Source organism: Lissotriton vulgaris, chromosome 10, assembly GCF_964263255.1.
Source record: "Lissotriton vulgaris chromosome 10, aLisVul1.2, whole genome shotgun sequence".
In the NCBI taxonomy this organism is placed as follows: domain Eukaryota; kingdom Metazoa; phylum Chordata; class Amphibia; order Caudata; family Salamandridae; genus Lissotriton; species Lissotriton vulgaris.
Window position 1 is genome coordinate 297,844,444 of NC_141698.1, and position 13,733 is coordinate 297,858,176.

General features: G+C 47.1%; 1 protein-coding gene across 1 annotated transcript in view; it reads left to right on the forward strand.

Annotated features, from left to right (window-relative positions):
* Nucleotides 1–13,733, forward strand: part of JMJD4 (jumonji domain containing 4) — a 159,810-nt gene that overhangs the window by 108,938 nt on the left and 37,139 nt on the right. Inside the window, exon 5 of the mRNA XM_086941071.1 lies at nucleotides 13,001–13,147. Coding sequence (XP_086797197.1) covers nucleotides 13,001–13,147 — 147 coding nt within the window. The remainder of the gene's footprint in view (nucleotides 1–13,000; nucleotides 13,148–13,733) is intronic.

Consider the following 13,733-nt stretch of genomic DNA (forward strand, 5'->3'; position numbering starts at 1 on the left):
AGCAACAATGGGTGTTTAGCACAATACATTTTGATTTTGCCAAATTTATCTCGAGACTCCTTATGCAACAAAAGAATGAAAACTGGTCTAACAACTGCTGCAGTCCATGCGATGTTCGAGAAATTAAAAGCTTCATCAGCAGACATTAAAATAAGGACTCTCATTCCTGCGGATTTTGGTGCGTCATGATTACATTTTGCTAGCCATTCAACTGCTCCATTTTTATATAAACTAAAAAACTTTGGGGCCAGCATGCACCCTTGCCTGACACCACCATTGATATTTATCCTGGATGTAAGGTCCCCTCCCGCATTCCACCTGACCTGGGCATATGAGTCCAAGTGTAGAGTTTTCAAGATTCCAATTAGATCCTACGGAATACCGTATGGCTCCATCACGGCCTATAGGTTCTCCCTAGGTACCAGGTCAAATGCTGCCCTCAAATCTATGAAGATGGTCCCCTTTCAGGGCGACATACTTCCAGCATAACATCCTTAAGCAAAATACCAGGTCCAAGGTACTAACCTTTGCCCTAAACCCTGCTTGGCAATGCTCCGCAGGGCTCCTCGCTTTCACCACTCCTCTTCAATCTTTACATTCGTCCCCTAATCTCGGAGCTTCAGCAAAAATCTGTGACAATCTTCAATTATGCTGACGACCTTCAGCTCATCTTTAACATTGACCCCTCCCTGTCTTCCATCCAAAACGTCCTCTGTCATGACTTTCATTAGCTCCTGGATGAACCTAAATCAGCTAAAACTTAATCCCGATAAGACTGAGTTAGTTCTCACTGGGCCCCAGGGCAACCCCTGGAATTCCTCTTTCTGGCCCCTCTCACTTGGCCCCTCCCCTGTTGACTCTGTCAAGAGCTTAGGCATCACCATTTGCAAGGACATCTCCATGAGGGCTCAAATAAACTCAGTTGTATCAGTCTGCTTCTTCCATCTGCGCCGCATCCGGAAAATCTGCAGACTCCTCTCCCTAGAAGTTCTTGAGCAGGGCACTCTGGGACTAGTCATGTCTCGCATCGCTATGCGAACTCCCTATATGTGGGCATACCGGCATATCAATCCCAACGCCTCCAACTCATCCAGAATCAGGCAGCCAGGTTGATTTATGGCCAGCCAAGATCCAGCCACACCAATCCTCTCCTTAAGAACCTTCATTGGCTCCCAGTAGTCCAGCGCAGCCTCTTCAAACTTGGCTGCCTGATTCACAAAGCCCTCTCCTCTCAGGGGCCCTCTTTCATTTCCGCCCTCTTACACCGTTATGTTCCCCAGCATGCTTTACGCTCCTCCAACTCTAATCTTCTAACCCCCTGCTCTTTCAGACGTAAGAAACATGGAGGCCTGAGATTCTCTACCCAGGCTCCTCTCCTCTGGAACTCCCTCCCCCCAGCACTCCGCCTTCTCCCTTCCTACACTCACTTCAGAAAATCACTTAAAACCTGGCTCTTCTCGTTAGCTCACAACTAGTTTGCCCCGCTATGAACCGCTCAACCCTCCCTCCAGCGCCAAGAAACCGTAGGTGAACGTACGCTCTACAAATCCCATTTATCATATCATTATCATATCAATGTTATTTTATCCAAGTTTCAAGTTCAATTAAAGTCTGCCTAGCAAATATTTTTTGACTAATGTCATTAAGCTGATGGGTCTATAGTTATATGCCACATCCATCCTCCCCTTCTTATAGATAGGAACAATAATTGCTCCTTGTCAGGAAGGGAGGATGTCCTCGTCTCTCGGGATAGCATTACTGACGGCCTTCAGGTAAGGTACCCAGACCTCAGGGTGACATAGTTCTAGCTCTTCGGAATGCCATCAGGCCCTGGTGCTTTCTCTCTTTTGAGTAAATGCAGTGCCTGTGCGGTTTCTGCCATCCCAAGTACTATTGTCCCACTAGCCTCTATCTTAGGCTTTTGCCTGATGTGATCTACATCATCTCCCTCAGGTTGTTGGACATCATTACTTGACCACACCTTGTATAGCTCATTAGAGTGAGCTTCCCACACAGAGGGTTGTACCAACGAATTTAAGTGATTTTCTGTGGTATGAGTCCCAGATGCTATAAGATGCCAAACACCTTGGTACCCTTATTTTACTGGGATTCAGTGAATTTCTCCCATTGATCTTCCTTCCATGCCCTTTTCGCCTTTAGTAATTGTGCTATATAAGCTTTTCTGGCATTGGAAATCTACGTGCGGTTCTCCAATTATGCCTCTTCGATGACTACTTTTTTAGCATGTCTCAGGCACCTGTGTACCATCCAGGGGGGTTTGGGCGTATTGCCCCTTAAAGATCAAGTGAAGTTCTACAAAATTAATAGTACTTGGGTCTGCTATTTCAAAGGGGGACACACTCTCAACAAAAATACTATAGATAAGTGACTGCATTTTATCATTGCCCACTAATAAAGCCCATTTCACATTGTTGCACATAACAGATCTACTGTTAGCAGTAGTAATGCCCAGTGGTGGTAAATTTATAAAGGAACTAACACAGAAATAGGCTCCTAGTGCTTCATGGTTGCTGTTGATTCTAGGGGGCACCGCCATGTCAAATAAGGAAGACCAGAGGAGTCTATCCAATATAATTTCATCTGTATTACTATACGATACCCACTTGAAAGTTGGGGGGTCAGACCTAGTTGCAGCCATTTACAATGTTCAAGTCATAGGACACTATCGAATCAACAATTTGATTAACAGTTCTAGAGTGTTTTGCCCCATGTTCTGTGTCGTCGGCTGGGACTACCTTTGTCCCATGAGATTGTTCCATAACATCGAACAGGATAGGCCCTCAGGCAGTTTTGAATTATAATCACCCGCAATAATTTTAAGATGGGTATGCTGTATGGACTCATCCATACATGATAAATGGGTCACCATCCCATAATTTTAAGATGGGTATGCTGTATGGACTCATCCATACATGATAAATGGGTCACCATCCCTGAATAATAGTTTCTGGATAGAACAAATATAGACATTTAAAATTGCAATGTGCCCAAACCCCAAAGTGGAGCCTGTCGGAATAGTAATACCCAATAAATCTCCACAATCTGATGGCAGTCTTTTTACTTTAGGGAACAGTTTTATATTGAGCCGTATCAGCAACCCACCTGAAGGTCTTCCCTGTGGTTGAAGGACCTGAATTGGATGCAAAAGTGATGTATCCTGCTGTATACACAGGCTTTAGATCCCATGTTTCCCGCAGGACAATTATATGGACGTGCCCCACTCCAGGACCTTCAGCTTTGCTCTAATCCCTGCAGCATTCCAAGATAATAATTCTATAGTGTCAATTGAGCTTGAACTAACCCCACAGTTTTGTATTGCAATGTGTGTTTCCACTCTTCTATCTGAGGTTGCTAAGTTAAGATCTTTTACATTTATTCATATTGGTTGTGAGGAGGTGCTATTTTAGGAGGTTTTGATGTTTTGACAAAGGTCAGCTGGGAGAATTTGATGGCACCTGGCTGGATTCCGAGTTGTCAATCTAGGTCGGACTGATCCCCTCCCCACAATAGCGAAGGGAGTAGAGAACTGGTGACCAGCAGCTGAATTTAGCTTACCAGATCATGGTATACAATCAGAGGCGTTAGACTTAAGTTTTATTTGTGACTCTGTAGGGAGACTATACCGGTGCTGCAGACCTATTCGTCCTTCAACTAAATCATGACTTGCTAATTTTAAACCAATGTGGTGCCGCAATCGCTCATTGTTACTAAACCTAGTAGCTTTCATTATATCGACTCTTTTGACAGATCTATAGTTTCAAACTTTCCTAAGCCAATAAATTACTTTATTAGTAAGCAAGTCCTGGCTTTCTCTAGTAGTCAGTGGGATTTTTGGAACATCTATCATGTATATGTCAAAATGCTCTATTTGCCCTCCTGCAGGTCTTGTTGCGTATTTCTTTGGGTTTGATGATGAAGGAACCTGTCTCACGTATTGTGTATCATCCAATCTTTTGCCCCTTAAAAACTCTCTGGAGTTCAATTTGCTTCCCTTTCGTGTATTGCTGTTACGGCCATCTTCAAAAAGGGACATAGGCCGCTCCCTACCTGTTCTGTGAGCCCAGACATCTTTGTTACATAGGACCTGATTCAAGGAAAATGTTTTTGATGCACTGGATGGAGTAATTCCCAAATCAGATTCATTTCTAGGAAGAAGACAGTTTAGAACAAAGCTTCATTACCAAAGCTGTCAACTTATCTACCTTTTAATTGATAATCTTTGTCAGGTTACCCATATATTTTTTTAGCCCAGAAATTTCTGCTGTTTGGCAACTCTCCGTTTATTAGGGAGCCCCTTCTCTGTGACTAACAATTTATTATGAACTAACAAAGTTGGGATTGGCATTGGCTCATCCAGGGTCCCTAGACCCTCAAACCAATTGTTGCATTCCGTCATTATTACATATGTGACAGCAGATGGAACCAATAACTGGGTTACTGTCACATCCTGCTATCCCTTTGATACCTTGGGCAAAGTGTTTGTACCAGTATCACTATTTGCTGTGTTGTATGCCAAGGTATCTATGCTCTCAGATTTTTTAAAGAAAGATTGAATGTCTTCCTTCCCTTGTTGCTTCTCTTTGTCCTTAGTCGTTTTGGTGTCCTTAGTAGCTAGAAGCCCTTATACGTCTTCCAAAGACACATTTATTTCATCCAATGTGCAGTTTTCCGCTGTGTGTCTCAGCTGTTTCTTTGCCTTCCTCGTGTCCAGGGACTTGCCATTTGCTTTCCATTTCCCCATGGCTAGGGTAACTATGATATTAACTACTCTTGTGCCTTCCCTTCACACAAATGGCAGATAACCCGTTATTTAGAGAAAAAGCGACCCGGCTATACCTTTTTTGATGCTATCACCTAAGAAAACTAAAGGCAGTGTAGGTAATAAACTGGATGACTACAAGACCCTTTTTGAATTCAACAGTAAAAACACAATAATAAGAGAGCTAGAAATAGAAATATTCAACTAGCGACCTCCCCAATTTCCCTTTAGCTACACAACCTTTAACCAATTAAGCTGCTAGTTTAAGACAAAATCGTTTCAGCCCACACAATTACTGAGCCAACTTAAATGCACTTACAGGCAGTAATGCAAAAAATCTAACTTCCATTGCCACAAACCTAGCCAATCATCAGAGATTTTACTACACCCACGCACTTATATAACACAAAGCTGCTTCAGCTGTTAGCCAGGCAGAGGATTGTGGGACTGGTGGTCCATGGCAGTCGCGTCCCTCAACAGCCTAATCCTCTCTTGTGGCTGGGTGTTGCAGAGGAGACCTTTCCCTGTGGTCTATTTCTGATGCAGGTGCTTGCTGAAATAGGCAGCTTACTCCAAAGTTTCACTCTCTAGTGCGGATCCTTTCTGTCCACCAGAGGTATGGTTTTTAAAATGAGCAGTCCCTCTTTTGCAGTCACTCCAAATTGGTTTAGGTGAAGCTCCCTTCTAATGAGGTTGATGGCAGCCTGCCTAAGGAGGCGAAAGGGTTGCCTTCTCCAGGTCTCATCTTACATTTACATGAGAAAGAGCAAGCCCCTGTACAAGTTAATGAAATTCCTGTGTCCACTCTCTTTGATATTCCTGCAGGGGAAGAAAAACACTTCCCCACTCCCAGGCGATTGTTCCTGCACTGTGAGCAGTTTTCACACCTCATTATTGTACCGTTCTGGCAATGTAGCGTTGGGATTGGCCTGAGCGCCGTGTTTCGGTGCTCAGATGGGGACAGGGAGCCTATGCTGTTCCCAACCAAGCTGTACATTGCAGCCTAATGGGGAACACAAAGTGGGCATGCTTGTTAGGCTGGCCCAAGAGGGCCGGCAAGCCAAACCGCCATGCGTATTTGGAGTGTGCAAACCTCTCCTCCACTTGTGCCACCAGCCCTGCCCCGCCCTAACCGAGCCCTGAACCTATGAAAAATAAAATGATTACGACGTTATTATCATTTTATTTTTCCTGCTTTGAGAGCAGTGGCACGATGCCCCCGGCTGAAGACGGCTGTAATGCCAGAAACCGGTCCTGGGAAGCTTGATTCCGGTCCAGGGAAGACATGGCTTGGCAGTTTGGGCTGGACTGTTCCCATGAGGCACAGGGTCAGACTGATTTGCATATGGCCATGTCTGAACTGGGGTGGCGGAGTGACCTAAAGAACGGTGATGGATTAAACCCAGATGAGTTGACTGGGGGTGAGTGTTTGTATTGTCAACGCTCCGTCCATCATCCCCTTTGGTTTCACGATGCCCCTCCTCCTTAGCGGAGGAGCCGCCCCTGGTTATTTTGACAGGTCTGTACAGAAGGTATTAGGTTGCTGCAAACAGGCTACACATGGTAGGCCTGAGGTCATATTTTCTCAGTCACCGTAGTGGATAGTACAATCAGTGCTGCAGTCCAAAAGTGACAGTTAACAGTCCTTGCAATATGCGTATTTATGCAGAATAAAATATGGCTTTATAGAAAAGTTAAATTTGCCAATTAGGGTTACGTCAATTTTGGCATGCTTGAAGGGCGGCGCACATATGCTTTATTTCTGATAGATACATCTGCCGTGTGGATTCCTCACCTTGTGAATATCCCCCTTGCGTCAGCAACATTCGGAAATTCTTTCGTAGCCTCGCGCCGACGTGGACTCGGACGTCACAGAGACACAACATCGCTCGCGACTCCGCTGACGTCACCGACGCCTACAATAGGCCCACGCCGGCGTGATGACATCAGTTCCCTTTTTTCCGCGTCGTCGACGCTAACGGTTTAACGGGTTACTCTGTAGCTTCTAGAATCCTATTACTTTGTTTCCTCGATTCTCCTTTCTCTGACCTTGTTGCTCGTTTGTCATGTCGACAAAGAAGACTGGGTTTAAGCCTTGTGGAGAATGTGGGAAGATGATGTCCGTTACGGACCCTCACCAAGACTGCATATGGTGCTTGAGCTCGGATCACGACGTTGATGGTTGTTCATCGTGCCAGAAGATGAATCCGAAGGCTCTTTGAGAGCGGGAATCGAAGCTCCTGGTGGCCAAGCTTAAAGCAAGTAAGGTTAGAAAGTCTTCGAAGCGCTCGAAGAGATCGAAGTCGAGATCCAGGTCGATGTCTCGTGAGGCGTCGGCCTCGAAGTCCTCGTCTGACCGTGCTTCCGGTTCTCGGAAAAAACATAAGAAGAGGAGGCATGAATCCCGTCATCATTCAGGGGATAAGTCTGGTTCAAGATCAAGGTCTCCCAGGAGGGTGAATTCGAAGGTGATTCCTCCACATGTGTCGGATCATGAAGGTGAGGCTTCGCCTTCGGAGTCGGTGGCCCATTCTCCGACTCCGGTTCCGGATCCGACTCCGGCTCCGTCTCCGGCTCATTCTCCGATTCCGGATGACGCCGATGGAGTTCCTGTTGAGGGGGAATCCTCGAATCCTGTTGAAGAGGCAGATTCAAACCTTCCTCGAAGTCATCCTGAGCATCCACCATTCCCGACTCCAGGTCAGGACCCTTCCGCGTTTTTAAACGCGATGTATGGTGTTTTCTCAAGATCATGGTTCTTCTCTGGTGCGCCTTCGGGCCCCATGGGTCCTATGGCCTTTAATTTGGGTGTTCCTCACTCATATGCTCCGGCACCATTCATGCCGTTTATGCCAACCCCGACTCCGCTGTGGCAGTACCAAACTCCACCAGGGTCGACGCCGGTGTCGACACCGGCTCGCCCGAAGTCGACGACTCCGGCTCCGACGTCACCGGCTCCAAGCAAGTCCATGGATCCTCCTTCCAAGCTCTCGGATTCGGTTCCGAAGTCGGCTCCGGTGCCGTCGGATTCAGCTTTGGATTCGACTGCACTTCGAGTCAAATTCAGGTCTCGAAGAGAAGCTCAACGTCTGCTTGAACAACAGAGGGTTGATGAGTCTTCTTCAGATATGGAGGCAGGCGAGCTGGATGCTGGCAGTTTCGACGACCTGGCAGAGGCAAGTGGTCTCGAGTTTTCCCCGGAGTGGTCTTTGCCTTCGGGACCTGATACTCCCTCCAGGGATATTCAACCGTATCATGTTGTCATGAGGAAGGCAGCTGGACTTTTGGGTTTGTCTTTGCCTACTGTCGAATTTAAGTCGAATTTGCTGACTGAAGTTCTTCATTCTCCTAGTCAGGCTGTGGAGCCTTTGCTTCCATTTAATGAGGCCTTAAAGGAACCCATTATGGAGGTGTGGAAAAAGCCTTTCTCTGCTCCTGCAGTTTCCAAGAACGTGGCTCGGAGGTATAGGGTGGCTCCTGAGGACCCTGCATTCTTGTCGTCACACCCTTCTCCTGAGAGCTTGGTGATTCAGGCTGCATGTTCTAAAAAATCGATTGGGGCTTTTCCGCAGGTGCCTGGCGATAAAGATGCCAAGAAACAGGACCAAATAGCTAAAAAGAACTTTTCTTCGGCTAGTATGGCACTGAAATCTACGAATGCCACTTGCCTTATGGGTAGATACATTCATGCTCTAATGGACTCTATGTGCACATTGATCCCTAAGGTTCCAGAGGATAGCAGAAAAGACTTTGAGGAAGCATTGTCTGATTCTCAAGCTGCTGCCCGTCAAGTCATCCAAAGCGGGCTTGATACTGCGGATTCTGTGGCAAGGATCATGGGCACAGCGGTTGCCACTAGGCGTTCGGCTTGGTTGAAGTCATCCGATTGTTCAACTGATGTGCAGTCTGCTTTATTGGATTTGCCTTTCGATGGTGAGGGGCTCTTTGGAAGGAAAGCAGATGCGGCCTTGGAAAGATTCAAGGACAGCAGGGCGACGGCTAGATCTCTTGGTCTTCAGGTCAGAGGCTCTACGACCAGGAAATTTAGAGGTTTTGGCCGTTCCTTTCGTTCATATAGACAAGGGCAGCAGCAGCAGCAACAGCAGCAGCAGCAGAATGCCCTGTATAGATCTTACAGGGGGAAGCAGAGAGCACGTCCTCGGGGGCGTCAGCCCAATTCCTCCTCTACCTCCACCGACCCCCCAGCCACAGATAAGCAGCCCTAGATCCGCCATTCAGGATCATGTAGGCCCGGTGGGGGGTCGGCTTACCCACTTTCTACGAGATTGGGAATCGGTTACATCAGATCTTTGGGTTCTCAATCTCGTGGAAAATGGGTATGCCCTTCCCTTTCGGGAATTCCCTCCCAATTACCCTCCTTGCCAAGGGTATTGCTCAGAGGAACATCTGTTTCTCCTTCAGGAGGAAGTCCAAACTTTATTGAAGAAAGGTGCGATAGAAGTGGTCCCAGAGCGGGAAAGGGGTCAGGGATGCTACTCCTGGTATTTCCTGATTCCCAAGAAGGATGGCAGGCTTCGTCCTATCCTGGATCTCAGGATCTTGAATTTTTACCTGAAGCAGGAGAAATTCAAGATGCTCACCCTTGCACAGGTTCTTCAGGCTCTGCTGGAAGAAGACTGGATGGTGTCGCTCGACTTGCAGGATGCGTATTTCCACATCCCCATCCTGAAGTCGCACAGGAAGTATCTCCGTTTTACGGTGGGATCGCAGCACTATCAGTTTGCGGTCCTTCCGTTTGGACTTACTACTGCACCTCGGGTCTTCACCAAGGTGATGGCAGTGGTGGTGGCGCATCTCAGAAGATCGGGGATTCCTGTATTCCCCTATCTGGACGACTGGCTGATCAAGGCGGAGTCGTCGGAGATTGTGCTTCATCATCTGCAGGAGACAACCCAGTTGTTGTACAGATTGGGTTTCTCGATAAATGTACCCAAATCTCACCTGGTGCCCTCCCAGCGCAACCTGTTCATAGGTGCTGTACTGGACACAACTGTATGTCGTGCATTCCCTCCGCCTCAAAGGATTCGCGACATACAGGATATGATTCCTTTATTCTACAATGGAGCGGTTGTTCCGGTCCTGAAGGTCCTTCGCCTGCTCGGTCTGATGGCTTCTTGCATTCTCCTGGTCAACCATGCACGCTGGCACATGAGGGCACTCCAGTGGTGCCTCCGCAGGCAGTGGTATCAGCACAACGGAGATCTCAGGGAGTCGGTGAGGATCTCCAGAGAAGCTGCAGCAGATCTGTCTTGGTGGGGCGTGGAAGGCAACCTGTCTCAGGGGAAGCCCTTTCATCTGCCTCCTCCGGTGGCCACGGTAATTTCGGAAGCATCCACTCTAGGGTGGGGTGCTCATCTGGGGGATCTGGAGGTCAAGGGTCTTTGGTCTCCAGAGGAAAGGTTGCTTCACATCAACCTTCTAGAATTGCGGGCGATTCGTTTAGCGCTCAAGGCCTTCCTCCCTTCCCTTCGCGGTCAGTCAGTTCAAGTCCTGACGGACAACACGACCGCGATGTGGTACATCAACAAACAGGGAGGAGTAGGGTCGCAGTGTCTCTGCAGAGAGGCACTGCGTCTCTGGTCCTGGGTTCAGGACCATCAGATTTGTCTGATGGCAAATCATCTGGCCGGGGTTCTGAACGTTCGAGCAGACGGTCTCAGTCGGCAGTTCTCTGCCGACCACGAGTGGAGGCTTCACCCAGAGGTGGTTCTCAGCATCTTTCAGATGTGGGGGACTCCTCGGGTGGACCTGTTTGCCACTCGCGAGAATGCTCACTGCCTGTCATTCTGCAGTCTCCAGTATCCGATGCAAGGAGCCTTAGGGGACGCGTTTCAGTTGAGCTGGGGAGGTCAGCTCCTTTACGCGTTCCCTCCCATATCCTTGATTCCTCGGGTTCTGAGGAAGATTCGCCAAGACCGGGCCCAAGTTATATTGGTCGCCCCGGATTGGCCAAGAAGGGTGTTGTATTCAGATCTTCTCCACCTCTCCTCTCACCGGCCGCTCCGTCTCCCTTTCAGGGCAGACCTCCTCTCTCAGATGGAGGGGCAGGTTCTACACCCCCACTTCCAGACATTACACCTTCATGCCTGGAGATTGAGCGTGGCAACCTGAATTCCTTTTCCCTCCCGCCTGACGTTGTGGATGTCATCTTATCCGCCAGGCGTGACTCCACTAAGTCCATCTATTCTTATAGATGGTCGAAATTTGTTGAGTGGTGTAGGGAGAAGTCTATTGACCCTGTGAGAGCCCATTTATCTGATATACTACAGTTTGCTCTTTCTCTGGCGCAACAGGGGCTTGCTGTTGCTACTGTGAAGGGCTACCTTTCGGCGCTGTCAGCTTTTCTCTGCTTGCCTGACCAGCCGTCTCTGTTTAAGTCTCCCGTGGTCTTGAGATTTTTGAAGGGCCTCACGAATAAGTTCCCTCCTTCACCTTTTATTGTGCCTCAGTGGGATTTAAATCTTGTTTTAACCTTTCTGATGGGTGCTCCATTTGAGCCTCTTCACAAATGTCCCATGAGGCTTCTTACCTTTAAAACAGTCTTCCTCCTTGCAATAACCTCGGCAAGGAGGGTAAGTGAGCTTCAAGCTCTGAGCTTTAAGCCCCCTTTCCTGACCATTCATGCTGATCGAATGGTTCTCAGGACCAGGGCTGCTTTTCTGCCTAAGGTGGTGACTCCCTTTCATTTGAGTCAGTCCATTACCCTACCTTCCTTTTATCCCCCCCCTCACCCTTCTAAGGAGGAAGAGAGACTGCACCGCCTGGACCCTTTTACTTGGACAGATCCAAGGATTTTCGTTTGGAGGACCAGCTCCTCGTTGGGTTTGCTGGTTGCAAGAAGGGAAGAGCGGTCCATAAAAGAACCTTATCAAGATGGATCGTTCTCTGCATTAAGATCTGCTACTCTTTGGCCGGTAAGGAACCTTCAGAGGGTATAAGGGCTCATTCTACAAGAGCTAAGTCTTCGACCTCTGCGTTGGCTAGAGGTGTGCCTGTTGAGGATATTTGTAGAGCGGCAACTTGGTCTTTCCTTCACACTTTCGCAAAGCATTACTGCTTGGATACTGAAGTCAGGAGGTACGGCCATTTTGCGCGCTCTGTCCTTCAGGATTTACTGGTTTAGAAGAGTGGACACCCTCCTCCGGGAGTGGGGACTGCTGTGGGACTCTATTCACAAGGTGAGGAATCCACACGGCAGATGTATCTATCAGAAGAACAAGTTACTTACCTTCGGTAACGCTTTTTCTGGTAGATACAATATCTGCCTGTGGATTCCTCACTGACCCACCCGCCTCCCCGTTGTCCACTCTTCTATGCCAGAGTAATTGTACTGTGATGTATATTTATTTTGTTGTCAAGGAAATGTATTGCTTTCCTGCATTTGCTTTACACTGTGTGTTTTGCCTTGACTATTGTATACTGTGTATACTTTGTATATATCTACTGTCATTGGTCCGTCCGTGTGCCTCGATGGCACGGAAAAAAGGGCGGAACTGATATCATCACGCCGGCGTGGGCCTATTGTAGGCGTCGGTGACGTCAGCGGAGTCGCGAGCGATGTCGTGTCTCTGTGACGTCCGAGTCCACGTCGGCGCGAGGCTACGAAAGAATTTCCGAATGTTGCTGACGGAAGGGGGATATTCACAAGGTGAGGAATCCTCAGGCAGATATTGTATCTACCAGAAAAAGCGTTACCGAAGGTAAGTAACTTGTTCTTCTGTATAGCAGGGGTAAAGTGTACAGAGTTAAAAAAGAGATAGGGCAAAAATTGGAGGGGGTAGGCACCCAAAAGATGGCCGTCACCTACAGAGACGGTGGTATGTTCTATATCTGCTTTATAGTGCTCACAGTGTACCTCTGTGAACATTGAAGCTTAAATTAGGAAGGATCACAAGTAACTCTACAACAGTGTAGAACGCACTAAATATTCCCACTTAAGCACCAGTTATGTGTTGTATTGCGTATAGACATCTGCTGATAACTAGCAAGAGTTTAACAGAAATTAGCGGTTACAAGAAGATTTGCTCTGTGAACAGAATATTGTTTCATTCTATCTAGTAGCTCCTATATTTTTATATTCCTTCATTTTAGTATCTTATGCTCACTCATGTCAAGTAATGCACATCTCAGTAGTAATATATTTAAAGAAATGTAGTTTTGCTGAAAACAGTAACCTGACAGATTGTATTGTCTCTTCAGGAAGACACCATATCCATTAACCATAACTGGGTGAATGGCTGCAATGTGTCCATCATGTGGCATTTCCTCCAAGGAGAGTTGCAAGCTGTCCAACAGGAGATAAGTGAATGGAAAGAGACAATGGTTGACTGGCACCTGCACTGTCAGGTATGACATTGCATTTTTTATTTCATTTGTTTAACTTAGACCAAGCCAGTTAGTTAATATGAGCGCTGGACAATATTTGCATACAACTGCAAAAATTCTCCACAATACTTAAGCTTTAATTTGGTATAATTTTTTTTTAGGAAGCAGCAGTGTTATTGCTAGAACCTGAAAAGGATGTGGGTGTATTATGTATGTCGTTTTTATTTGCAGTAGCTACCTAATTGCCCAAAATGAGTGCTAAAGCCAGTTTTTAACATTTTCAGCTCATTACTGTATTTATATTTGCAGTGTAGCAAAGATAGCTGTCCCCTGGTTGTGGAATATGGGGGACAGGAATGCTTGTTTCACAGCCTTCCCACAGGATGATAGGCACCTTGGCAGCGTGGTGTAGGTGTAGATGGTATCTATGAGGAGTTTAGTTTTAAAGGTTGCCTCATCTTAAGGTATAAAACTAAGGCAGATGCTACCCTCACGGGGATTGACAAGGGCTACAAGTCTAATCAGCTGACACAATGGGCAAAGAACCTGCCGGAATTTGGGAGAGAGATGTTAATACCTGGTCCTAGTACTGAGTGAGTACCGTGAA